This window comes from Toxotes jaculatrix, chromosome 6, assembly GCF_017976425.1.
Source record: "Toxotes jaculatrix isolate fToxJac2 chromosome 6, fToxJac2.pri, whole genome shotgun sequence".
NCBI lineage: Eukaryota > Metazoa > Chordata > Actinopteri > Toxotidae > Toxotes > Toxotes jaculatrix.
In genome coordinates, this window is record NC_054399.1 from 7,407,495 (window position 1) to 7,433,585 (window position 26,091).

General features: G+C 43.5%; 2 protein-coding genes across 3 annotated transcripts in view; both read right to left on the reverse strand.

The window, feature by feature from the left end:
* Positions 1 to 2,637: 2,637 nt before the first annotated feature.
* On the reverse strand, positions 2,638 to 8,495 carry slc35a3a (solute carrier family 35 member A3a). Of its 2 annotated transcripts, none has more exons than XM_041040940.1 (8): positions 8,075 to 8,495; positions 7,692 to 7,901; positions 6,843 to 6,997; positions 6,551 to 6,673; positions 4,341 to 4,515; positions 3,321 to 3,439; positions 3,014 to 3,147; positions 2,638 to 2,905 (listed from the first exon to the last, which is right to left on the reverse strand). In XM_041040940.1, the coding sequence occupies exons 2-8, from the start codon at positions 7,879 to 7,881 to the stop codon at positions 2,815 to 2,817; spliced, it is 987 nt and encodes a 328-aa protein (XP_040896874.1). In that variant the 5' UTR covers positions 7,882 to 7,901; positions 8,075 to 8,495; the 3' UTR covers positions 2,638 to 2,814. The 2 variants fall into 2 exon arrangements, with proteins under 2 accessions (XP_040896874.1, XP_040896875.1); XM_041040941.1 differs by having other exon boundaries at positions 7,692 to 7,928.
* Positions 8,496 to 9,279: 784 nt separating this feature from the next.
* notch2 (notch receptor 2) overlaps positions 9,280 to 26,091 on the reverse strand; it is a 43,529-nt gene continuing 26,717 nt past the window's right edge. The window contains exons 7-35 of the mRNA XM_041039569.1: positions 25,564 to 25,797; positions 24,858 to 25,013; positions 24,578 to 24,763; positions 23,796 to 23,909; positions 23,546 to 23,659; positions 23,133 to 23,366; positions 21,801 to 21,911; positions 21,465 to 21,657; positions 21,107 to 21,252; positions 20,877 to 20,990; positions 20,622 to 20,741; positions 20,339 to 20,491; positions 19,866 to 20,094; positions 19,445 to 19,646; positions 19,075 to 19,228; positions 18,609 to 18,793; positions 18,315 to 18,447; positions 17,895 to 18,146; positions 17,564 to 17,676; positions 16,181 to 16,710; positions 15,734 to 16,066; positions 15,455 to 15,597; positions 15,112 to 15,316; positions 14,853 to 14,940; positions 14,546 to 14,699; positions 14,148 to 14,467; positions 13,895 to 14,042; positions 13,468 to 13,565; positions 9,280 to 12,767 (exon numbers count right to left, since the gene is read on the reverse strand). Of these exons, the coding sequence (XP_040895503.1) occupies positions 11,334 to 12,767; positions 13,468 to 13,565; positions 13,895 to 14,042; positions 14,148 to 14,467; positions 14,546 to 14,699; positions 14,853 to 14,940; positions 15,112 to 15,316; positions 15,455 to 15,597; positions 15,734 to 16,066; positions 16,181 to 16,710; positions 17,564 to 17,676; positions 17,895 to 18,146; positions 18,315 to 18,447; positions 18,609 to 18,793; positions 19,075 to 19,228; positions 19,445 to 19,646; positions 19,866 to 20,094; positions 20,339 to 20,491; positions 20,622 to 20,741; positions 20,877 to 20,990; positions 21,107 to 21,252; positions 21,465 to 21,657; positions 21,801 to 21,911; positions 23,133 to 23,366; positions 23,546 to 23,659; positions 23,796 to 23,909; positions 24,578 to 24,763; positions 24,858 to 25,013; positions 25,564 to 25,797 (6,596 nt within the window). The 3' untranslated portion in view covers positions 9,280 to 11,333. The remainder of the gene's footprint in view (positions 12,768 to 13,467; positions 13,566 to 13,894; positions 14,043 to 14,147; positions 14,468 to 14,545; positions 14,700 to 14,852; positions 14,941 to 15,111; positions 15,317 to 15,454; positions 15,598 to 15,733; positions 16,067 to 16,180; positions 16,711 to 17,563; positions 17,677 to 17,894; positions 18,147 to 18,314; positions 18,448 to 18,608; positions 18,794 to 19,074; positions 19,229 to 19,444; positions 19,647 to 19,865; positions 20,095 to 20,338; positions 20,492 to 20,621; positions 20,742 to 20,876; positions 20,991 to 21,106; positions 21,253 to 21,464; positions 21,658 to 21,800; positions 21,912 to 23,132; positions 23,367 to 23,545; positions 23,660 to 23,795; positions 23,910 to 24,577; positions 24,764 to 24,857; positions 25,014 to 25,563; positions 25,798 to 26,091) is intronic.

The window sequence follows — 26,091 nt, forward strand, 5'->3', positions numbered from 1 at the left end:
GTGTTTTATTGGTTGAACTGACCCTTTAAAGACTGATGCAAGATTTGGTTTACACAGCTCAGTCTCTTGTGCCATTATGGTCTTTTATAAAAATGTGTTTTTATGATGGTTCTTGACTGAAAATGAAAACCAGAGTGCATACGACGAACGTCTCGCAATGAAGCTGAATCTGATAGTAAATGTTGCTTACTGTTTCCCAGGCAGATTTATGTGCTGTGTTCCTGTTCCTTACACACTCAGCACACAGTGGGCCCGTAAAGACAGGTCCGCGCTGAACTGCTGAGCTGGTCCAGATGAGACAGAGATGAAGAGAGACAGAGGATGTAACCACGCTATTTTACCCATGCTGCTCATTACTCTTGGTGCAAACCGAACAAGCCTTCACGCACACACATACACACATAACACACCTCATCTAGAACGACACTAGAGCCATGATAACCGGAAGGACTGTTCTGCCTGTGTATTGCGAGCCCTGCAACACACTCATCATGGACGGTGGATATTTTAACAACATGCCTATTGTAGCCATGACACAGGAGCAGTTTGTGGGGCAAACAGCATGTGAGAGCCCACGCTGACAATCAAGGGAAACATCTAGAGCAGCACTTTTAACAGGAGAAAGGTGATCTTTATCGGTCTGTGATTTTATTCAGAGAATTGAGGCTTTTATAGGGTGAAAGAGAACGGATTTTTCCCCTGATCAAAGTAAAATGTTCAAGAAAATACATTTATACTTGACCATGAGGTCACACAGTCACCGTCTGTGTGTGTGTCAGGGCCTCAAGTGTCTTTTACAGTAACAGATGTGCCTGAGGACTTGGGTGGAGCGGTGCACGGCCCTTCATGAGGAGCTCGACTCATTAATTCCGACTTGTTCCGTCGGCTGACTGGAGTTTAATGCAGTGACTGTTTAAAAAAAAAAAAGACGGGGTAACGGTGGTTTTACAGTGTTATAAAATGAAGAACATGAAACTCCGCCGGGTTACAGTCCTTCCTCTCAGACTGTCTGGCTTTTGCATGCAGTGTTTTTAAACTCATTAAAACAAATGCCAAATATATATCGAAGTGTGAATTTATTCCTGCCGGCGTGAAGCGAATGTAGCGCATTCTGGTCTGAGTACGGAATGTAAACGTTTGGGCTGTACCAAACACACAATGACACAATAACACATTCAAAGAAGTTAAAGGAAACACTTTTATAAAAGATTCACATATCTGTAATTAAAATAATAAAGTTATTAATTATACCCGCTTCATACCAAGAAAAAAAAGTAGTTCCAGAAGAAAAACACCAGTCAAAGTGTACAGTCCAAGGTTACTTTCTATGTGAATAATACCTCACAGATGTCTGACATAATCAGTATCAACAATTCAGTCAGTTCAGACTTAGCTGGGCCACATTTAGTAATATTTTGATTACTTTTACTTTGAATCAACAGAGTATATTTTTACACAAGCACAGGAACTAATGAGCTGGATGTCGATAATCAGTGTCTCTGAAAAGTCCTGTAAACTTAAGCCAAATTAGTGAATGAATAAGTTAAACAGACAATTCATTTAGATTTATAGGTTATAATTTAAATGGTGCTATTATTTACACCAAAAGATTCATGTTATTTCAAGTTGTACAAAATTACCACATGATCAGACTGTTCTTCGCACTTCAAAAATCAAAATCTTTAAATAATCCCCCGTGTTAGAGCCTAGAACAGCATTTCTGAAGTGTCACATTAATTTATTCCTGTATTTTATTCGTAGACTCAGATTACAGACAGACCAGAGTCATTCAGTGATCTGTGTACGTTATCGAAGACGCCCCAGTGACTTCATGTTGCCTGGCAACAAAAAACCATTTCCAAAAATAGCCGAACAAAATGCGAAAAAAATGAGAGCCGTAACTTAGATAACAATACTAGTTCTGGTGACTTCAACTACCATAATCTAAAGGCTCTTGTAAGAGTAATGAGTTTTTGCCCCGAGCTGTGCCTCCCAGGTAGACAGGCCTCCTAAGGTGTGTCCAAATTCCTCCACTGTAGCAAGCTCCAACCCAAACCCATGACCCCAACGCTAACCATTAAAAACCTAAACTGTGTGACTGTCAGAGCTTGTCGCAGTGATTGTACACAGCTTTGGAGTAAGCGATGGCTGAGAAGGCTCATTTCAGGGCAAAAAGGACTTAAATGTGCTTTCAGAGGCCCAAAGTGGGACAACCTAAGACTGCCAGAGCCTTAAATACTGCAGCTATGAGGTGAACAAACCAACAGCTTGGGCTAAAGTCACACTACATCTGAAAAATGTGGTGCTGAAGAAGATTTAAAAACTCCTGCCTGTCTGCCTCTTTAATCCTTTCCTGTATAGGTGTGATTGACGTGGCAGTAACAGCGACTGGCAGTCAAACAGGCTCTTAATGAGCACAATCAGTCGGTCCTGTCGGGAATATCTCTTCAGCTCTGCAGGTGAGCCAGGATTATCTCTACAGCGGTAATTATAAGATAAAAAGAAAAACATACAATCCTGTTTCACCACAGTTATCTTTACCCACTGGTTACTCTTCCCAGCTGAGGCACTTTTGGTGTTTGAGACCTATCACAGCGTTGTGATTGCTTCCTTTTTTTTTTTAATCTCCCTTTTCAATTTTTCCTGTCCTCTGTTTCCAACCTGCTTACCTCCTCGTTTCCTCCTCCTCTTTGTGATCACACTGTATTATAAAGACCTTTCCCCTCTTTTTTATCCCCGTCCTCCTTTCCTCTCCTCCTCTTGGCGCTTCAGCGGGACCTCCTACCGCTGCAGTAGTGTCAGCCCGTGAGTGTCCTACGCCCTGCTGGGGTTGGGGGACGGCTTGCCTTCATAGCCGTACAAGAAAGTGGCCATGATGACCAAAATGGCCCCCAGGAAGAAGACGCTGTGGACAAGAGCAGACAACTCTATCAGCTCGAGAAACTGCGATTATGAGAAAGATAAACAGAGATGAAGGAGAGACAGAGGGAAAGATAGTGACTGTTTCCTCTACCCGGTGGGGTCGAAGTCCTGCAGCCAGAAGTACGATATAAGAGTTGACAGGATGATGGAGAGCGATGTAGCAAAGCCCTTGAGGATGTTGTCTGCATACTTGATGACCGCTGCTATGACCAGACCACCCAGCGCCTGGAGAAACAACAAACACACAGACACAGATGGACGAAGGCATGACCTGTACAGGCCGACAGGGAGTCTGATCCACCAAATTAAAGACTCTGTTACCCCAGAGCCTTGATAATATATATGACACTTTTGTTGGGAAACCCAAACTGAATCACTGTCAGTGGAGTGAGAGTCACCTGCAGCGCTACAACAGTCCAGGTGATCGTGTTGTAACCCTGGAACATTCCCGACTCCTTCACCCTCTCCCCATCGTAGGCCAGCATCCCGAAAAGGCCAAATACCAGGCCAAACATCCCTGGAAACACACACACACAGCCAGTAAATGAGTGAGCTAAAGATCAGCCAGTTCAAGATTTATTTTTCTGTTCCTTCACTGTTCCTCGTACTCCCATATGTCTTTAACAAGGCTTCTACTAACAATTTTCATTACGAATTAATGCGTCAATTATGTTTTCACTGATTCTTGCTGTGAAAAAAAATCGTCAAATTACTTGTTTTATAGAAACAAACGTCCGAAACACCAAATTATTCATTTAACAATCATATAAAACAGAGAACACATTTTTCTTTTGAAATGATTTTAATTATTAGATTATCAAAATTCTTGATTGATTAGCCAACAAATACTTCCAGCAATAAATCCTAATTTCCTTCATTTTTCCATTTTGTTGTATCACTTACACAACCACTAACAAAAAAACAAAAAAAAAGGCAAAGCGTTTTCTTCCCAGCTCTTGTCTAGGCGCCAACATTTAACGCAGGTGGAAAAAGCTCAGAGCTCACACGAGGAATCGCAGGAGACTTAACACACGCCTCACACGTTCCAGGGTAAAAATAAACTAGACAGGAACATTCATCTTAACGGAAATGTATCGGAGGTAAAAAGCCCAGCTGGCTCTCTGCGCAGGGAAGAAAAGAAGACTGTACACAAGAGCTCACTTCAGAAACATGGTGCTGGGACCTTTTTCAGTCTGTATCCAATAACAATATCCCACAAAGGTGTTCCTCTGTTGATGGACATGCATAAATAAAATGTCATAAAACAGCTGTGGAGGATTTTATGGTTCTTTCTTCAGCATTTTCACGTTACTGTTCAATGTACTGAATTACATTTTAAACATAAGATTACCAGGTCAATGGTTCAAGAGGAAACAGTTTAAACAGTTGACTGATTCGACTGACTGATGAATACTGACCTAGCTGGATGTTGCGGACCCAGACGCTTTGTTTGCTCTCCTTCAGGATCTTCTCAAAGTAGACACCGGCGAACCCGCTGGAGCAGCACGCCACCAGAACCGCCGTCACACCGACAAACTGAGAGCCTGCAGACGGGGCCTCCTTCTCCGGAGCAGCAGCAGAGTCCGAGGGCCACTACAGGCACAAGAGGAATACTTGGATGATTATAAAGCTTCAGCTTTAAAGTTCGTTCTTGACCTTGGAAATGGTGGTTTGACAAAAACAAACTGACAAAAAAAAAAACAAAAAAAACAAAACAAAACAGAACTATACTTCATTCAAAGTTCACCATTTTCCAGATGTTTCTACTGCATCCTGTGGTCTTCCTCAGCAGATGGAGATAGCTGAGTTGTCGTCACATGACGTAAATATATTATTTCAGATTTAACTGTGTTTCATGAACTGATTTACCCGTTTAAAGAAACAGACTGGCACACAACCTGCTGTAAAACAACAATTTGTTTTAACGCTTTTTTTTGTACAGATTTAATAGACAAGATATAAAACGTCTAAATCAGTGAGCTTTAGAGGTGCTGTCAGGCAGATTTTATTACCTCTGGGTGGAACCATGCTAGGTAGTTTCCAGTCTTTATGCTAAGCTAAGCTAACCTTCTATGGGCAGTAATCTTGAATCTGATAGATATCTGAAACAGATATGAGTGGTATCAATTTGGGCACTAACTGTCAAATGTCTTTCATAAAACTATGTATATTGTGTCTTTTGGATCAAATCAAATGTGCCAATGAAACTCAAATCTCTCTTCAAACCTATGATGCTGGAAACCTGAAATTCATACAAAGGCAACTTCACAATTATACCCAGTTGTAAAAACGTTGCAGAGTGTGAGTTCCTGTGTTATGTGCTGCAGTAAGCAAGAAAACGGGTGTTAACACAAAAAAAGAGAAAGATGATGATCTGTTGTTGTGCCGAGTCAGACATGTATTGCAGCAATTGCACTTTTTTTTAAAAATTTGTATAAAAATGCTCGGATATAACATATCTGCGTGAGAACTAACACCTCAAACCCTGAGAAAGAAACGTGAAAATGAGATGTGGCATTAATCCAGTCACATTCCTGCTCTCAGCCAGGTTTACACCGAGAGCAGCCTGGGAGTGAATGTTTCTACCTGGCTGATCCTGTTGATTTATAAGGGTGTAGCTTCACATCCTCCTCCTCCTCCTCCTTCTGTATTGTGGATCTGTATGAGCGCTCTGCCAGCATTAAGATCACATCCGGTGTAACACTGACTGGCAACTGATTGGCAGCTCTTTTTTTTTTTGCCAAGATGGAGGAGGTGATTTCACAACTGTCTTTCCTTTACTGACACTTCGTCATTCATCAGCACATCCCTCGTAACCACTGTTGGTCAATATTTACTCAGCAATCCAGTTCCGGGTTCATTATTTTGTTTTATTTATTTAACCTATTTATATAACTGTGTAACTCCCACTGAGTTTAAGAGTTTCTTTTCTTTATCTGCCCACAAGCAGAAGTGACACCTACAAAAGTGGCCACTGGCTTCCTTCTTACACTTGAAACCACTAACAACATGAATTTGACAAGTATTTCAGCTTGTAGATAAAAGTGTAAAAGTCTAAAGTTGGTGAGCTCTCGCAGGAAAAAGCTAATAATTTGTGATTTATTGTCATCCTTGTAAATAAATGAAGCTTGATTAAAGATGCAAACATCCCAGAATTTTTTCAGAGATTCGGATGAATGATTAAGAGAAAAAGAAATTCAAAATAAATTTATATTAAGTCTTTTTTATATGTGACTGGTTAACGTACGGGCATGTTGCGGGTAGCCTTGTACTTTTTCTCTCTTAGAAGACGCATGTCACTTCCTGACCCGACAGAGTTGCTAGCTTTCCTCTATCACTGTCATCCTAGTTCTGTCAACAGTAAAGACAAGCAACCGTCCCAGAGCTCCTATTATTCTGTACAGTAACACCCAGAGGTAAAGTCGATTCACTTTACATGGACCGTTACTTTGATTACTGGTGAAATAAAAGGCTCCATTTAAAAGCAGCTACTCATAAAATCACTGAGGTGTCTTTATGTGTTCACTATTTTTTCTATCAAGTGGAACCACCCGTGTCTTGAGATAGTTGAAAACATATTAATTTATAAAAGGCGTTAACATTTAAAAGACTTGAAGATGTACGGGACCTGCACAAGAGCCACTCCGGCCATAAGAATCAGCAAGGAGAGCCACTGGTAGACGCCCAGCCTGCGGCCCAGCATGGACACTGAGAACAGAGCCGTGGTCAGGATCTTCAGCTGGTACGTCACCTGATGGAGACAAAAGTAGGAAAACTGTAAGTAATCCGTGAACTACAGAAATGTGCTAATTGCTAAAAGGCTCAGAAAGACACATCTGCTCCTGTGCGTGTTGACGCAGATTCACACGTCTCATTTTCTATCCACAAGGCCTCCAAACACAACCTGCCCTCTGCTGTACCTGGTAGGTGGCTGCGTCCAGGTTGGACAGGGCGACGTACAGCAGGTTGTTCTGCAGTGTGTAGATCCCCGAGGGGATTGCCAGCTTCAGTGTTTCTATGGGTTTATGGACAATTTCCTGACGCAGGATGCTGTTCAGAGCTCGCATGCTATAACCTGAGGAATGAAAACAAAGAAGTTAGACCACTCGATTATATTGATTCATATTTTGAATTAATTCTGGCAGGATGTGATGCATTTAGAGTCAGAGTTGGAATTGGTTTGAGGTGTTTTTTAACAGGATACTGGGGTCAAATGCATGTGATCTGCACGTGTCAGTGCAGTGTATGAGGAGTTGTCATTTTGTCCTCTTAGTAAACATGGTTGGTATGAAAAAAAAAAAAGTATTTTCTGAGGTTACGCAGCTTGGGCCTTGTCTGCTAGGGGCTTGGTTTCAAGAAGCAGGTTTACTGCATTTTCTGAAAAACTACTTCAATAAACAGGACAGAAGCAATTCAAAGAAAGTCACTGCCCTGAATCAATCCCTTCCCAATTCCTTTTTTGTTTCAGTATGACAGGAGCAACCCGACAAACCTGACCGGCATCTCACAACGGTAGAGTGAACAGAGCGTCTCCCTCTCCAGCAACAGTATGTGTGCTAATTGTTTAGCCATCATTGAACACCTGTAGTTTTTTTATTCATAATTTTTCCAACTTGGGACCTCTCATAAAGTGTGATTTTATTTTTTTTAAACCAATTTCTTTTTTTAGACTAAATCTATTGACTGATATAAAATAAAAATAATGAACACAATGGTTTATTAGCAGCCATTTGGTTAAGGTGATATTGACTGTGTCCATGTGCACTCACTGTGCTCCTTAAAGACGAGCAGCACACAGGTGAGGATCTTCATGACCTCGGCCACCACCACAGCCGAGGAGGCCAGATAGCGCGGGCCCTCGGACTGCAGGGTGCGGGAGTAGCGCATGGTGAGCACCAGGGAGGTGGTCTGGAACACCAGCACGCCCAGAGAGAGGTACTTCAGCCGGGACGAAGCCATGGCCACGGGTCGGTGGGTTGCTGGCCACAGAAAAGGGAAAAACGAGACTATGAACACACAGTGCAAGTAGTTAGACGTGTATACCAATGTTGGGAGGTGAATACAGAACCACAGTGAGGACTGGAAGAAGATTTTTATACACAAAAAGAGATTTTTACTCAGAGAGGAGTCGCTGACTGAGAGCAGCCCTCACCTTTTTCCTCCTCTTCCTTCAGTGGCGCCTTAAAAGCAACTTGACAGGCGCAGATAAAAGTCTCTGCACAAAAATAAAACTCCCTCTCTTGGGTTTACACCTCGGTTTCTTGTCTGTCCTCGGCAGCTCTTTCTGTCGGACTCACAGACCAGGTAGTGGAGGCTCAACCCAGCTGTCAAAACAGCTGCACTTCAGCTCCTGGCGTCCATTGACCCTTCTGCTGATTCTACCGTTGCACCGATACCTGCGCATTATCTGCTCAGACTCTCCGCACAGGTTGCCGCGACATTCACCGCCATTACGGTTTAGCTGACCGCCAGAGCAAAAAGCTAATTATACAGAGAGAGAGAGAGAAAAAGAAGCTACCGAGAGGAACAAATCCCATGCATATAAAGTCCTGAATAACTTCCGTGTACAGACTTCTTCCTCTTCTCTTCCTCGTCTCTTCGCCAAGGCTTCTTGTGAGACTCAGGGCCACCTGCTGGCCAGGAAAGAAACTGCACCACTCAAATGTATTGAAGGGGTTTTAATTCATTCTAATCAACAGAACTAATAATGTACTAACAAGAAAGAGCTGTTTTGGGCTTTTGATTCATTTGGAATCTAAACACTTTCTTTAAAAATGTGTTTAGATTCCAAACAAATTTAAAAAATTAAAAGCCGCTGTGCTCAAAATCACACTAAATGCAAAAAGCCCCATTGTGTGTTCCTGTCTGGAACACTGTGGTCTTTCTGTACATCACTGTAGTTATGTTTTTTTTAGTTACTATTATCAATATCTCTCAGTATTATCTTATGGATGCTATCCATGATGATCACAGGCCTGAATGTGCAAAACTGAACCAATGATCCAACTGCACTGTTTCAATTTTAAATATCAGGATGATCCAGGTTTATAGGTTAAAAACTTTGACCTTGGTGATTTGTAACCAATACTGTTTGTTGTTTTTTTTTTTTCATATGCATTTATGTAGGAACCCGACAAATCATACATTGAATTTTGGTGTTGCCTTTCATTGAAATACATCCCGTGACTTTGCATCAAATTTATATTCGCCTGTCGCGTTGGAAGTTCAGAAACTCTTCCCCGAGGCAGCAGATACTGCACAAATACACAACACAAAATCTGTGTATTTATGTGATAAGATTTATATTTATATGAAGAGACAATATATTTCAAAAAAAGACACAAGAACAGACATCACTGACGATCTGGGCTTTATTTATAAGAACATTTGGTTGATCATTTGGTTTTTCTCCAACATAACTCATTTTTCAGTTTTAGTCTTCTACCTTATACAAACATGGTGACAACTACTTCATATGGCATGTATATTATTGGCTATTTGGTTAACAGAGGAAAGTACAATTAAAAAAAAACAAAAAACAAAAACATTTTATATACAGAATATAGACACGTAGCCTTGCATATGAACGGGAACTGACACACGCAATTCTTGTTAAAAACGCTGACTGACGTCTCAATGTACAGCACGTGTGTTTGTGAAACTTCAGGGACATCCTAATTACAGAGAATAAAAGCCCTGAAGAGTCAGGCACTGGGAATATTGATGAAACATGAATAACATTTCTTGCTACAGGATGTGTGTGTGTGTGCTGTGTGTCTGGCTTTTTAGAGATTGCGCAACTTTTGCAAACAAGGACAACAACCGACACAAATTTGGACATGACATTTTTTGGCTGAGTAAAACAAAATTTGGTCTTAGACAGACTGATGTTCCTTTTTTAAGTTTTAAAATTAAAACAGCGAATGATTGTCTGTTTACAGAGCAGTCACACAAAGCTATGCTCGACATCAACTTTAAGGAAGGAAGACAAAAACAAAAACGTTTTATTAAACCTTTCTCACCTCCAGACTTGGTTTATGAATCATGACAATTTAAAAAGGTGCAGAGATACACTGATTGTAGTTAAGCAAAAGGCAAAACTGGTTAAATGATTTTGGAAGAGAAACTATTTAGAAAAGAGGCAGTTTAAAGGTAAAAACATGCACCTCTGTAACATTCAGAATCATTCGAGAAGTGCGAACAGTATTCATATATATAAAAAAACAAAAACAACTTTTTAACATTTTAAAAAGTCAACACGTCTTTGCCAAATTAAGCTCAGCAATAACAAGCAGAATGTGCTATAAGTCTATGTACATTTCATCATACAACAAACTAAACCTGGTGGCACAACAGTAACAATGAGTGTGACAAAACTACTGTACGTTTTTTGCATAAAGTCTGTCAAGCTTCTGAATTAATCCCTCAACACAGGAAGTATAGCGGCACCATCTGTGGCAAGGATATGAATGACAGGATATGAATGTGGCCAAACGAACTTTGATTTGGTTTTCAAATCAGCTCGTCTGTGTTTCTAAAACAGCAACTGCCTTTGAAACATGGTAATTTCACTGTGTTTTAGTAACAAGATGCCTCTGTGTGCATGTCTTTCTACTCTTTCTATTTTTCTTGGGGTTTGTCTTCCTAGTCATGCAACAGCCTTTTAGAAAATTCCCCCTTTAACACAGTAAAAAAAAAAACAAATAAAACAATGCATAATAAAAAAAAAAAACAGTAAGGCAACAACTAGGTAGTTTTGCTTTGAGAATTAAAAGCATCAACTGAATGTGACCCATTGTATTAAAAAAGTAGAGTGAATGGTTTCAAGGAGGAGTTAGTAATTGGCAGGTTTATCACATGAAATGACACATAAGGATAGCATGTAGCAGAAAGAAATAGCAATGTCCTCCAAAAGAGACAATAAGAATGCAGAACAGTCTGCTGTCCTGTCTCAGTGTCCGTCTCAACAGTCTGTTTTTCTGACGCAATATAACAGCTGACCGCCATCTGTCCTGCAGTTCTTCGATGATCCCTCAATGAACAGAGTTTGTGTTTGGGTGCCAAAGGAGAAGTCCTGACTCAGCCGACACCGAGCAGAGGATGCTCAGCTGGGATCGAGGGAAGAACTACGTGGAAAAACTGATTTTATCTCGTAACAGACATTTTTTGATACTGAGAACTTTTAATGTCTAGCAGATAATACTCAATGATGTTTTAGAAACTATACACAGTTTTCTTAAGTGCAAAGAGGAGAAGAAAACATAAGAGGGGAGGTGGCTGATAATAATAATGGAGAACGTACAAAGAGAATTAACAAAAGAAGGAGAAAAGCATCAAATGAGTTATTATGTGTTGTTATCTAACTACACAGAACCCCAAAGTCAGTCTGTTCATGCTTTCCTCTGGCCAGCCTACGCAAACACCTGCATGTTTCCGAGCTGAGGCTGTTGAGAGGCCTGCTGCATCTGTTGCGACTGCGGCTGTGGCTGCACCTGCTCTGGAATGTGTGTGTGGTGTGATGATGGCAGTGCGTGGTGGGGGTTCCCCAGTGGGGTGGGGCTGGTGGTGACGTCAGACCAGTCTGAGTTGGAGTGCGGCGAAGAGGACGACCAAGGGTCCGGGGATTCTGGTGAAGGGGTGAGATACGGGTGCTCGCTGGGTGGGTGGGCGGAGTGGCCCGGGGTGGTGCCCTCTGAGCCAGCGGTGGTGTAACTGTGCTGGGAGGGGGGTGTGGGGTATTTATCCACAGGGCTCTGCACATAGGAGGGCAGAGGTCGAGACTGGGTTTCCATCCCTCCATGCCCGACGGCGTGGGAGTGCTGCAGGGTGTGGGGGAGCCCGTGCGGCATGCTCATCTGCTCAGGCATCTGGTACATTAAACCCTGGGTGCAGTGGAGGTGCCCCGGGGCCTGCTGAGGGTGACCCTGACTGTGGTTCTGCCCCTGGGACTGTGTGACCTGTACCTGTCCGGGCTGTGGCTGCTTCAGCATAGCCTGGCTTCCTCCAGGAGCCATCATCTGGAACGTGACAATGGGCGGCAGCTGCTCTCTGCTCATGGTGACATTCATGGGGGTCAGCATCGGGCCCTGGCCGTGGTGTTGGCTCATGCTGGGGTGAGATCCCGCCATCTGGTGCGATACGAGGCCGAACATGTGGCCACTGTAGCCGTGCTTGGCCATGCCCACCCAGCCCTGCTGCTGCCCCAGCATGTGGCTGACGGGGGGCAGCATTGGTCTGGAGGTGGGGCTGCTTAGGAGGGGAGGGGAGTTTGCTGTCGTGGAGACGGCGCCGGACACATCGCCTGTGTATGAGTGTGGTGATTCCAGGGAGTCGACAGGTGACATGGTGACAGAGCTCTCTGGAAGTCCTCCTGCTGCTTTGACGCCATTCGCACTCCCTCCTCCTGTACCTCCTCCACTTCCTCCTCCCACTCCAGCACCCACGCCTGGCCCCTCACCACCAGCAGGCTTCTTTCTTCTCTTCGCCTTCATGTCTTTCAACTCCTTAGCTCCCCCGCCAACACCTCCCACCTTCGCCCCGCCGCCGCCCCTCCTGCTCTTCTTCCCCTGTGGTCCGGGGCGCATGCCGATGAAGCCTCCTCCATTGGCCCCACACATGACAGAGTTTCCTCCTCCACCCATGTGGTTCGGCCCGTTGTGTGGACTGTGAACCAAGTTGTACTGGTCCAGCAGGCGGACTATGTCATGGTGCATACGTTCTTGAGCGGTGTCACGGGGCAGCCGATCCAGGTGATCTGTGATGTCGCGGTTGGAGTAGTGGTCAAGGAGAACCTGAGCTGCCTCGAAGCTGCCTTCTCTGGCAGCCAGAAAGAGCGGGGTCTCCTCCTGAGGGAAACACAGATGATGATAAATATACTACACTGTTCAATATTATAAAATATAAATTTAATATTAATGTATGGGAAACCGTTGAATCTTTTTCACAGTTCTGTACCATACAATTCAGTCTATTCAGATTGAATTTTATTTTAGAAATTCGTACTTTACTCAGTTCATCTTTCTTGTTACTTTCATTTCTATTCTTGCTCAAATACACCTGGCCAGCCTTGTGCATGTGTTTTTTAGCCCTATTTAAATGAAAATGCAAGTGCCTGGAGTTTAACTGAGCGTGCAGATCGACAGCTGATAACAGATGATTACACAGGGGTGGTTTGAGATGTTTATTTTTATAGTTACCATTCAAGCCTGCATGAAGTGAGAGCTGAGCAAGTTCTGATACACAAAAGATGGATTTTTGTTTTTTTGGGGTATCACTTACACCTTTACATTTAAGAAAATAAATCTGTCAACAAACGTCGTAAGGCTAAATGCCTACAGATTAAATGCTTACAGATTAAATATCACTTTTTCCAGATATACCATGACATATACTTTAGTAGTTTTGTAATAGGTGACTCTGCTTTTATTAGAGGCCTTTCGCACTGAGGTATCTTTGTTTTTACTTCTATATGAAATTTTATTTTTCTGTTACACTACTTGATATACAGTATTCATAAACGGCATAAATGAAAACAGAAGAGCAAACCTTATTGTCCTGCATGTCACGGTTGGCTCCGTTCTTCAAAAGCACAAGAGTGGCTTCCACGTTATTAACTGCAGCTGCCCAGTGCAGAGCGGATTTGCCTAAAACGGTGGAACAGTAAGGAAAAGACAAAGAGGCACATCCATGTTAACCATTTAGTGGCCATTTTTTTCTGTTGTCCATTCATAACTACTGTATTTTTCTGTTACATGGTCATTAACGTTTACCACCATAAACAAACAAACATCCAATTTGGATGCATTGATCTAATCTGGACACTTGTCCTGCTTAACAAGTAGAAAGGTTCATCATGCTAATAGTGCACGTTCAATACAAGCAATGGCTGCAGACAGTACAGAGAACCAGACATCCAGTTCAAAAGGAAGACATTTCACAAAGGGTATAAATAAAACAAATATGGCGTCCTGACCGTGGTCGTCTACAGCATTGATGTCAGCGTGACAGTGGATCAGCTCTTCCACCATGCCCTCCACAGCTAGCCTGGCTGCCAGGATCAGGGGAGTAGTGCCGTCATTCATCCGGGCATCCAGTTCTGTTGCACGATTACGGATCAGAATCTGGGAGAAGACAAAGACACAGGAGAGATGATAAATAATGGTGAAAGGCCTTCGTGAAGAAGGTTTTACAGTTAATTATCAGTTCATAAGAGTAGATCGTCTCACCTGGAAGACTCCCTGGGCATCAGCCGCCACGGCAGCATGCAGAGGAGTTCTGCCCATGTTGTCATGTGCGTTGGGATCAGCTCCAGCGTCCAGCAGTCTCTTAGCGGCGTCAGCTCTGGCGTAACGAGCAGCCAAGTGCAGAGCTGTTTCTCCCGTGCGGTCAGTCTGGGCCATCAGCGAAGCACCCTGAGCAATCAGGTCGGAAATGACACTCGGCCCCGGTTCATCTCCACCACTCTCCTCTTCCTCTTCTCCATGCAGGCCGCAGTCTGGGCCTCCACCGTTACGCAGCGACGCCAACATCAGCGGGGTGAAGCCATCTGAGAGAGGACAAATTCATTATTAAAGAGATTATCGAAAATGAATCAGATCTAAGTCTAGAAGTAAAGTTTTCTCACCAGGTCCCTTGACATTAACATCCAGACAGTCGGCATCCAGGTCGGCCTGTGGGGGAGTGAGCGTGATGTCAGCAGCCTTGCGGTGCTGCAGGGTCCACTCCCTTCGGTCAATGCCTCCATCCATAGCGATGGGCAGCAAGGGTTTGTCCTCAGTCTATTAAAAAAAGCAACAGAACCTGTAATCATCCTTCACAACAATCAAAAACCTTTCCTCATATTTCAAACATTGTTACCCAATTTAATTTTAACTGCTCTAATCCATCAGCTTTACTTGGACCATCCTTTTTTTCTATCTCAATTCACTTACCCTTGGTTTCTTGGATGGGACGTCTTCTTCCAGCCATCTCTGACTCTGACCTCCATCAATCATGGCTCCATCCTGGGTCTTAAAATTCCTGATATGACAGAAAAAAAACAAAACATAAGTTTGAGCAACAGCAACCTTTCTACTTACATTTATTCCAGGACACAGCGTGCATGCTATGTTATGGCTATTCTCGGTTTCACATTCAATCTAACACCAGTATTGATGATACTTGTTCACTTTCTTTTGTGGATCCACTCACTTCATATCAAAGTCATCTTGTCCGACAGGCTCTCTCCTCTTGTCATTTTTAGTGGCCAAGAAGCCATCGGGCAGCCACAGGACACCATGTTTATGTTTCCTCTTGGCCGCTAGCACCCCCAGCACCAGGATAAGCAAAATCATAACCACTGCCACCGCAATCAGGTATGGCAGAATAGGTATATCATTTATCTCTGTTGGCCCACCTGCAAAATACAAAGACAAGTCTTAATACCACACGTTTTGCCTTCATTTGACATGGGTTTTTACCTAAAAAAAAACAATAGGTGATGGGTGTTAAGTGAGATTAAATCTCATTGCTGCTGAACGACAGGCCTACTTACTTTGAACAGACACCAGAGGGTAAGGCAGTTCAGCCTTGATGTGTGCTGCTGCAATGAAGGATGCTGCCTCACTAGTGTTGGAGAAACAGTTGACAGAGCTCTGGGAACATTCACGGTTGTCAATTTGTAGGTGCACCACCGAGCTGCGCAGACAAAGGTGGAAATACAGAGACAGTTAATGACGCTGTTAACTTGGGTTTAATTTCAAGCTACTGTGGATTACGTGAGAGCGATGAAGAGTAAATTATGTGACTACATGCCACCATGACCTATCCTTACCCAATAACCTCCTTCTCCAGCTCCCGTTTGCTTCTGCTCTGTAAATGTCGCCCGTGATCGTCCCGATAGTAAGGGTACACCATTGGCTTATTATTTTCATCCCGCTTCACCTGCAGGTTGGTGTGCAGCAGGGCTCCCAGGGAGCGCAGGAAACCATTCAAGTCTCCAAGCAGTTCCTCTGGTTGTAGCCGGACGACGATTATCAGTGTGCCAGCCGCCAGTTTGGACGGAGTGTCAGATGAACAGTCCAGGCCGTCCCAGCCACAAGCCTCCGTGTTGCAGCTCTGGTCACAGATGCCGTTTTGATAGTGGTCTGCGCAGTACTTGTCATACCTGTAAATACACAGAACAAGGAGGATGCATGTTCGGTGATTTGGCCTCAGAATGTTTTGGACTTTTCCCTAAATACAACAGCAATGAAAAAATATGACGAGGAGGGTCACGTACTTGCAGGGGGTTGGTGGAGTCTCCTGACACTCAAAGCTGTCAAAGAGGCACCCAGGGTTGTCACACTCCTTATCACAACGTCCGTTCTTAAAGTAATCCCAGCAGGGAACACTGGCAGAGCAGTTGGACCAAGGCTGTTCCCAGTTAAGTGAGCAGTCTCCTCCATCCCACTTGCATTCATGGTTGTTACACTGATCGTCGCACACTTTATCCCCCGACTGCTGCTTACACTGCGGATACGGGCAGGTGGGAGTCCGTGATATTGATACTTTGTTCTCACAGTATCGTCCAGAGAAGTGCATGGGACAGCGGCAGCTGTACTGGTTCGGGTTTGACGGGTCTTTGATGCAGGTTCCTCCATTTCTGCACATCCACTGACACACCTGTTCACAGTGCAGCCCAGTGAAGCCTGGCTGGCACTCGCAGTGCACGCGGCCAACTGGTGACTCCACGCAGCGCCCACCATTCTGGCAATGCAGCTTTGCACAGTGGCCCTGCACTTCTGATTCACAGTGGAACCCAGTAAAGCCCTATAAAACACAACATGTAGTTGAAATGTGTTAGCAATCGTTATTTTAAAAGTTAGGCTTGGATTCACATTTGTGAATCTCTAATGAAACAAACTACTAGAACTAATGTACATCTAGGTTCTCCCACAAATCTGCTGCTTGTCTACTATACCTGAGCCATGGTGTGGCCCTCTGAAGCAAGCATGAGAATAAGAGAGGGAGCAAGAGGTTAGTGGAGAGAAAAACAAGCATTTAGAGAGAATAGATTAACACTAGTGTAAGAACAAGAGAAAGAGAAACAGTAGTAGGTAGTAACGTCGGCCTCCTGTCCTTTTTTTATACTCTTCTGAAGTCACGCAGTATTTACTAGTAACTTCTTCACTTTAATCAGACAAATTAATCGAAAAGCTCAATTCTCCTCTCAGACCTCAGGGATTATTAAACATCAAAGGCAAAGATGTTGTATTCTGTTGAGAAATTTGTGGAATTTTAAGGATTGTAAAGCTTTTTTTTTTATGTCACTCGTATTGATTCTGTGACAGTCAAGGCAAAATGGGTGTTTTGCTTTCTTGCCCGTTTCAGCTGCAAGCTAAAAACTGAACTATGCATATATTTGGCATGTCAATAGTTATTTGAAAGACTGATGAGCATAGCATTATTATTCAAGGGTTTAAAGTAAAAACAATAACCTGGTATAAAGGCATTTGCATCACAGGTGTAATAACTAGAGCACAGCGTTAGGCTGTGTGTGAAGAAATTACCAGCGTGCATGGAAGTACAATGACCGCAAAGCCTGTTTGCTTAAAAGGGGAGAACTGATTGAACCGTGTTAATCCTATAATGCCAGAAAATGGCTGACATTAAAGAAACTTACAGAGGAGCAGGAGCAGGTGTAGCCATAGACTGAGCTCATGTTCATAGAACAGATGCCTCCATTGTGGCACGGCTGAGAGAGACACAGATCCACCATGGACTCACAATGACGGCCTGGAGAAACAAGGTGAGGGATAAAAAAAAAAAAAGTTACAAAGGAAAAGAAATAATAATCAACCACTGAAATACTTTGCAGGATTAATTACCAAGACACATTATGGAAGCATTTTACATAAAACCACTAAAGCCTTTCTGAGTTTCTAACACAGAAAATCACCACATAAGGCGTACACCTAATGTTATGTCCCCCTGAGCAGCTAAAACGTATGTACCCGTGTATCCGAGGCGGCAGTGACACTGGTAATTGTTGACCAGCTGCACACAGTCGAGGCTGCCTGGAGCGTGGCAGGGCCTGGACAGGCATTCGTTGAGATCTCCCTCACAGTGTTCTCCAACGAATCCTGGAGGGCAGGAGCACGTGTAACGCCCCACGCCGTCTACACACTGTCCTCCGTTCATACATTTGGGTTCCCAGGAGCCAGGCTTGGGTGCACAGTCGTCCACATTCACTTCACACTGGAGCCCTACAGAGCAGAGAACAGAAAGATATCACCGTATGTATGAAGTAAGGTAATAAAGTTCTTCAAGATAGCATTTTATGTGCTTTTGGGGTAATAATATGGTCAATCATTTTATCATCGCCATTTTTAACAACCCAGTGTCTGTGTTTTCACATGGATAGGCAGTCTTACCATGTGTCCCAGGTGGGCAGGCGCAGGTGAAGCGGTTTATGAGGTTGATACAGGTTCCTCCATGGAAGCAGGGTCTAGAGTGGCATTCATCCACGTCATACTCACAGTTCACCCCCTGGTATCCCGGTTTACACTGTAGCAATGAAAAAGAAAACTGAGATCAGCTCATTGTGTGCTTTAGGAACACTGTTGTTAATTTTGGTATGAATATAAAATCTGAACTGTAAAATATACAAGCTTTAAAACCTACAAAATAAACACATTCATACAACAACAGCTGAGAATTTGACTTACTATACACTCGTATGTGCCCTGATAGTCCTTGCATGTAGCTCCATTGCGACAGGGGTTTGACTGGCACTCATCGACCATTTCTTCACAGTGGCTGCCCGTGTATCCTGGCTGGCACTTACACTGGTGGGAATTACCCACATTTACACACCGCCCAGCATTCTTGCACACATTCTCCACTTCCACACCTGCAGTAATTTGGAAAAGGAAGCACATATGGTGAAGACTGTGAACTTACTGTGTAGGGAGACAGCCTTATTTTAAGATTTTGTGAAAAACTGCACAGGATAGCAACAAAATTATCTTTGTCAGGCTACAGTGAACCACATTTAAATGGTAAACTTGCTTTTATCTATTTTACAAGATTTCACTATCACCCTTTATGTGATTAGGTATCTGCCCCATCCTACTTTGGAATAATGTGTTCTTTTTTGTTCAGATAACAACTAAACAACAGGTAGTTCCTCACCTTCTTCTGCAGCAAAGTCCTGGCAGGACAAGCTGGGAACGTCACAGTAAAGTCCTGTCCATCCCATTTGACAGTGGCAGGTCCAGGAGGTTGTTGTCTGAGTGCACGTGCCGCCATTTTGACAGCGCACTTGAATACACACGTTTACAAAGTTCTGCGTGGAAAGATGGAAATTGGTGAAAGTAGCGCCTGCACTCTGACTTCAACCCATCCCACTGGCCACCTCCATTTATAAAAAAAATATTATTTTGTGGCTTAGTGTCAGCATGCAGTCCAGCCTATTTTCTTATGCAGATCATACACAACCCAGCTCACACACGTTACCTGCAGACCCACTCTGTACACTTGCAGTGACACACAGACAAACTACCTGGCAATTCTGTCCACTGAGTCCCATGGGGCAGGCGCAGCGATAGGTGCCCAGGCCGTCAGTGCAGGTTCCTCCATTTTTACAGGGCTGAGAGTCGCACTCGTTCTGCTCGTACTCACAGTACATGCCGTAAAAACCAGGACGGCAACGGCAAGAGAAGGTGTTGATGTCATCAATGCAAGTTCCATTATTCAGGCAGGAGCTGGAGGGAAGGAGAAAAAGCCAGTCATGAGGTTCACCTATAAAAGACTTTAGTAAGACTTCTTTTACCCAAATCGGACATTGGTTTAAGACATTTTTAGTATTTATTCCATCAGGCCATTGCAGGAGATTCAGTAGGAATCATTGTAGAAGAATAAATTGCTTAAGAACAAAGCAATTAAGCATGGTAGCAAAATCATGTTTTGAATAACTGGCTCACCTCTCAGTGCATTCAAGGATGTTGCGTTCACACAGGATTCCATCAAAGCCCGGTCGGCACTCGCACACAAAGCTATTGACGTAGTCCCGGCAGATGGCACCGTTCCTGCAGGGCTGGCTGGCGCACTCGTCTACCTCGGTCTCACAGCGCCCCCCTTCAAACCCCGGGCGGCATTTACAAGAAAAACTCCCGACATCGTCCACACAAGAGCCTCCGTTCAGGCATGGATCTGCACAGGGAAAGAGGGAAAGAGAAGAGAGGATTTTCAAGACTGTTTGTCTGAAATATTTTTACATCGAGTACAGACTTGTAGCCATGTGTATCTTTCTATTAAGGCTACCTCCAGTATCCAATGATATGTCAAAGAACATACGTAAGTGTCGTGATACATGTGCATCATAAATGCAGATGTGCAGGTTTCAGTGGTTATCTATAGCCACTAACAAGATGACAGAGTTAGAAGTGAAACTCACTGGGTGAGCAGTCATCAATGTCTGTCTGACAGTTGTGTCCGCTGTATCCAGGCTGACATTTACATGTGTAGCTGCCTGGGCTGTTCAGGCAAAGACCACCGTTTCTGCAAGGGTTCATTTTGCATTCATTCACATCATCACTGCAGCGCTGACCTACACAATTGTGATCAAACAAACATAAACATAATTAGTACAGGATGAGTCCAGCATTAATACACAGCATTAGATATGACTGCTCTCGGGCACACAGTTGTTTCTCTCAGCCACACACATACATACGCACCTTGCCAACCAGAGGGACACCGACAGGTGTAAGAGGTGTAGTCTGCAGTTGGATGACACACTCCTCCCCTCTCACATGGATGAGAGGCACAGGGAACCTGTTCCACCTCGCAGTGTTTACCTATTTTGACACCACACACATTTTTTAAAACTGTTAAAGCTACTGAAGGCGATGCTCAGGTGGCCCCTACAAAGACTTCTAATGCAGGGAAAAAAAAAAAGGATGTTAACATGTTGGAAATGAGGTATCACTAACCTGTGAATGGCGGACTACAATGGCAGGTGTAACTATTGACGCCATCTTTACAAAAGCCTTGGTTTTGACAGGGCCCAGATGCACATTCATCTATGTCCCTCTCACAGTTCACACCTAATGAGAGAGGAGTTTTTTTTTTTTTTATTCAGTACCTTTACTTCTACTGATTTCTAAGAAATATGTTAAAAAATGCTATGCTGAAATACAACAGCTATAATTAGTGTTAATACCTCTGAATCCAGGTTGGCACTGACAGGTGTAGCCATTATGTCGGTCCAAACAGGTGCCACCATTTTGGCACGGGTTGGGCTGGCACTCATCCTTTTCCTGCTCACAGTGGTGTCCCACCCAGCCGGCTTCACACTGACAGTGGTACCTTTACACAAACGAGAGGCAAGGATGAGTTTAAAATGTGATATTAGCCACACACGGATAATAACAGCAAAGCAGACCGGAAGAAAGACTTTAAAATTCTCACAGATACTATATAAGATTAGTATGTTGGCCCACATTCAAGGGTTCAGTCTGATAAGAACAGATGGACCTCTGAACATAAAACTTCGGATCAGCAGTATAAGGTTAACATACCCGTGTTGCTCTTCAATACATTCTCCATGCACACAAGGTTGAGGAGCACAGTGGTCAGACCCAGAGAGGCACAGAGGGCCGTGGGTGCTGGGTGGGCACAGGCAGTGGAACCCATTGACCTTGTCCACACAGGTTCCCCCACTCATACACGGGTTTGAGAGACACTCGTTAATCTCCACGTCGCATTTAGCTCCTGTTAGAGAGCAAGTGGGAAGTTGTATCCAAAGCAAACATTTGATTAATGCGTCGATCTAAATATTCTGTTATTGCTGCTTCATTTCTGAAACATTTTATGCTGCACTCACGTTGCTTTTAGAGTATTCTTGCAAAACATACCTGTATATCCTGGGGCGCACACACATTTGTACTCATTGATGCCATCCTGGCACTCTCCAAACTCACAGGGGTTGCTGGCGCAGTCATCATTATTGATCTCACAGTTGACCCCTGAGGAGAAAAATACATGTAGTTTATCATTAGGAGTAACAAAAGCGAGCTTGCATGCTTTATCATTTTATCTGAGTGCGTAGTGTTTGCTGAGACAACAAAAAAACCCTGTCACATCCCTTTGGCTGAAGTTAGTAAGCAGTTGCGTTAGACGTGAAGTAGATTGAGTGGCTGTGATCAAATGAAAAACACAAAAAAACATATCTACCACCAGGGGGGAGTAAGGCTCCATTTAAATGAAGTTAAGCAAGAACTGAGAAATGCGAACAAAAATGGAGACAGGCCTTTAATATAGCAATACTACAATGTATGACATTAGAGACTGACATGAGAGGCACAATTATTTATTTAAGCAGAAAAAGGGAAGAAAGAGGGAAAGGAGGAGTTACTGAGAGAGAGAGATACAAAAAGCAAACTGGACAGACAGAGAGAGAGACAGAGAGAGAGAGACAGAGACAGAGGGTGAAGCACATCAAAGGAGGGGAAGTGAGGGTATGAAACCTGAAAGTGAGACCTGACAGGGTGACCTGATGCCAGTTTTGGTAAGATGGGTACAGTACAGACTCCAGTACCAGGCGTCGGGGTGATACAACGTACAGAACTGAGATGACTAATCCACAGAGCAACACAGGGTAGCACAGCTCGACCCAGGCTTGTGACTGCTAACACACGTCGAGAGCTGTACACTTTACAATACCCTGCAAGGTATACAGGAAGCTCTAGATGTGGGGGATGGAGGAGGGGGGGTCTTTACATTCAGTTCAAGCTGTTCTCTCAACATAATGAAGCTCTCAGGGGGCACATGAATGCAAACTAACAGACAGATTACTTAGAATGACTCAGATTTAGATTCATTCAAATTTTCACAGATTATTTAGAGCTTATTTACACTTCAGTGAAAAAGTGCCATGTGGCTGACTGGCAGAGGAACTGGAACTCATACAATGTTGTGTGCTGATAGTTAAGTCTGTATGGTTACTACAGTAGCCAGATGTCGGCACTCACACCAGTCTGATGGGTGTTTCATAGTAACTTCTCACTGTCTGTATTTACACAACTAAATACAGGTCTGCAGTAACTTTTTCTCAATGAATAATGCTGACTCCCAAACATCCAGTCAAGAACTGTTAAACATCTGCTTCCATCAAGTCTGTTTCACATGTCAAATGACACTTTTTCATTGAAGAATAAAAATTTTGATGTTTTTAGAACAACACATACCTGAGGTTCCCGGTGGGCAGTTGCATTGGTAAGCATTGACCAGGTCGATGCAGCGTCCTCGGTTCTGACAAGGGTTGCTGTGGCACTCTTTGACCTGGATGTTACAGATGGAGCCTGTGTATCCGGGGTAGCACTCACAGGAGTAGGTGGCGATGCCATCTTTACACACGCCATGGTGGCATGGCTCCGGTATGCAGTCATTGATGTCCTCCTCACAAAGTAGACCAGTGAAGCCTGGGGTGGGGGAGGACAATTCTTCTTAGAAAAATAACCAAAGCTATTGCTTCATGGATCATGCGACTCCACCTCATCTCCTGATCAAGCAGGTCTCTGTATTTTCCCTGTTTCTATGGTGCAATAGCTGTGCTGACTCAGCAAATCAGAATTCTCAACATGCGATCATTCAGTTTTACCTTCAGCACATTCACAGTCGTATCCGTTGGGTCGATCGATACACTTGGCCCCATTTGAACAGGGTGTGCTGGAGCACTCATCAATGTCTATCTGGCACATTTCACCGCTGAAGCCTAAAAACAGAACATGGAACAACATGATGAACATAATAACAGTACATTAAGTTTGAAAACGAGCAGGACGACAAAATTAATTTTCATTCTGAGTTGACATCAATCGGAAAAAAATCTTAGCTTCGTGTGTACCAACCTGCTGGGCACTCGCAGACAAAGCGGCTGACCTGGTCCAGACATTTACCCTGGTTCAGACAGGGGGAGCTGATACACTCATCCATCTCTATCTCACAATGTGTCCCCTCAAATCCTGCAGGAATAGAAAGAAACAGGTTCTTGAAATTTTTAAAAGCTACTTTGGTTGAGGAGATTACGTATCCAGCTCTATTTTCTTGCAGGTAAACTAGTCATTTAAATGTATACGTCTGTTGCTTATGTTATTATCTCTGCCAGAGAGGTTATGGTTTTGGTCTTATCTGTTTTTCAGCTGAACATGTAAAAACATGGCAACCTTATTCAGTTATTCAGTAAGATTTGAGTTATGCTACAGGCTAAGTAGCAACTAATTTTTTATGTGGATCAGGATATAAAAATATAAATAAATATATGTTTGTGTGTGAATATATATTTATATTTTAAACACTGCAAGATTTTTGTTTTCAAAACATGTTCACTGTTCTCTCAGGAGCTACTTAACTTCCTTGAAAGGAAAAAACGTGGTACATGAATGACATGATTGTTCATCTTGTGCACTTTGACCTGGATCCAGAACATCCGGATTTAGAAGCAAATTAAATTTTTTCTACAATTATTGGCTGGAGTTCTGCCTTCTCTGAGTGCTTTCTAGTAATTAATACTGTACTGTTTTCCGCTGAAACTTTTCCTGACTGCAAAACTCTACATTTTTTGAGGCGTATCTGGATGTCAGCTAAAGCTGGTTAAAATGTAAGGTATCGAATTATTTCTCAAGAAATGTACCAGGCATGCAGATGCAGGTGTAGTCCCCAATGCGATCCAGACAAGTGCCGTCGTTCTGGCAGGGGTTCGATGCGCACTCGTTGACATCCTGTTCACAGCGTGGCCCAGCGTAACCCCTGACACAGTTACAGGTGAAGGAGCCATCAGTGTTCACACACTGACCGCCATGCTCACAAGGGTTGGTACCTGTGGGTGAGGAGGACAGGGTCTGAGAACTGAACCGAGCAAAACGCATGTTATGTTCGTACTGAAGTTTAAGGGAGGTAGCATTCTTTCTCACCAATGCTGCATTCGTCTCTGTCGGTGTTGCAGGTGCTGCCTACATATCCAGGTGGACAGTTACAATTGAACATGCCACTGATGGGGTTGGTGTCACACTGAGAGCCCTCTCTACAGGGGTTACTGATACAGGCATCATCTCTATGGCACAGCAAACCTGAAAAGAATTACGTGTTGGCAAAGAATGAGTAAAAACAATGTATTTGCTCATGTGAATAAAAGAAATCTAGTCTGCGCTGAGACACAAAATGTCCCAGAGAAAATATCCATTACTGGCTTACGCCCTGTTCAGAGAAAAACTAATTCAATGCACATTCGCTACTAGGGAGACATTTATTTTTATGGCAAGGCTTAATCCAAATCTAGGAATGTGTCACTAACCAGCTGGCTGGAAGCGCAAATCTATTCTGTGGGATAATTAGGGGGATTTGACTGTTTGACATGGATCGCATTCCATGCCTTTTCCTTGAGGAAAAAGCTGTGACGAATACAGTGAAATTATCTGCTTAGGAAAACATCAGTTCTGGTTAGGCTTGTTCCACAGAATGCACTCCCCTACAATTCAAAACTCTTGTTTTCAACAACAATTTTTGTTCTTTATTTCCCTTTTTTTTCAGCAATGACATCCAAGGAGAAGTATGGATATACAGCATTTCTGTTTTGTCTTTTATCACATTATATCATTATACTTCCCACCGCTGTCTCACCTGTCTTTCCATGAGTGCAGACGCAGATAAAAGAGGCAACGCGGTCGATGCACGTGGAGCCTGGGCTGCACGCGGCTGTGGCGCAGTCATCGATGTTTTCAGAGCAGTCGGGGCCACTCCAGCCGTTAACGCACACACAGACGTAGCTGCCAATCAGGTTGCTGCAGGTGCCCCCGTTTTGGCAAGTGTTAGGCTGCAGACGACACTCGTCCACATCCTCTGTACAGTGCTGACCTGTGGAGGGGGGAGGGAGGCGGACATGGGGCGGAAGAAGAAAATTTAAACTAATTAAGATAATACTCTGTGTACCATGTTAAAACATAACTCAGTGGATGACCTCACTGGTGTCTGATTGAGAAACAAAACATATTGACCCATTTGTGAGATTCTTTTTTTGATGCTTTCCATCTTATTTAAAGAGCTCTGTTTTTTGCCACCATTAAACACCCTGCTACAGCATCATGTTGGCTTTGCTTCCCCTGGCTGGATTAGTGGTAAGAACAAAAAAACTCAGGCAGGCCCAAGGAA